The sequence below is a fragment of the Geospiza fortis genome, unplaced genomic scaffold (assembly GCF_000277835.1).
Source record: "Geospiza fortis unplaced genomic scaffold, GeoFor_1.0 scaffold520, whole genome shotgun sequence".
Classification (NCBI taxonomy): domain Eukaryota; kingdom Metazoa; phylum Chordata; class Aves; order Passeriformes; family Thraupidae; genus Geospiza; species Geospiza fortis.
This window is the reverse complement of record NW_005054821.1, coordinates 5,631-6,342: the sequence shown is the minus strand read 5'-3', so window position 1 is coordinate 6,342 and position 712 is coordinate 5,631. Positions and strand designations below refer to the sequence as shown.

Here is a 712-nt window from a genome sequence, read left to right as displayed (position 1 = left end):
CGGCGGAGGGGACAGGGACACCATGGAGGGGACAAGGACATGGTGGAGGGGACACCATGAGGGAGACACCATGGAGGCATCATGGAGGACACAGGGACACCACGGGTGGGACACCCTGGAGGGGACAAGGACATCGTGGAGGGGACAGGGACACCGTGAGGGGGATGCCACGGAGGGGACAGGGACGTTTGCAGGGGACGTCATGGAAAGGACAGAGACCCCATGGGGACATTGCCATAGCCAGGAGACCATGGAGGGGACAGGGACACTGAGGGGACAGGGACATTGAGGGGTGGCTGTCAAGGGGAGGACGTGACCAGCTTGGAGGGCACAGAGAGCGCAGACAGGACATGGCAGTGGCCATGCAGGGGACAACATGGCCATCATGACCACTGAGGGGGTGACACGGCCACCACGGGGACCATGGCCACCTAGAGCAGGACATGTCCAGCTTGGAGGGGACAGGGACACCCAGGGACATCAAGGGGATGACGTGGCCACTGAGGAGGTGACACAACCACCATGACCGTGACCACCATGTGCAGGACACGGCCAGCATTGAGGGGACATTGCTGTGACCGTGCAGGGGGTGCTGTGGCCCCGTGGTGGCCCCGTGGTGGCCCTGGTGACATGGTGCGTGTCCTGGTGGCCCTGGTGGCCCCATGGTGGCCCCGGTGACACAGTGGGTGGCCTGGTGGCCCCCAGGGGGGCT

The 712-nt window shown here is 64.7% G+C and overlaps 2 protein-coding genes across 2 annotated transcripts in view; both read left to right on the top strand.

The window, feature by feature from the left end:
• Positions 1–526, top strand: part of RPS26 (ribosomal protein S26) — a gene marked incomplete at its 5' end in the record, with an annotated part of 7,005 nt that extends 6,479 nt beyond the window's left edge. The window contains one exon of the mRNA XM_014311446.2: positions 335–526. Coding sequence (XP_014166921.2) covers positions 335–526 — 192 coding nt within the window. The remainder of the gene's footprint in view (positions 1–334) is intronic.
• Positions 523–712, top strand: part of LOC102042709 (receptor tyrosine-protein kinase erbB-3-like) — a gene marked incomplete at its 3' end in the record, with an annotated part of 5,529 nt that continues 5,339 nt past the window's right edge. The window contains exon 1 of the mRNA XM_014311445.1: positions 523–541. Coding sequence (XP_014166920.1) covers positions 523–541 — 19 coding nt within the window. The remainder of the gene's footprint in view (positions 542–712) is intronic.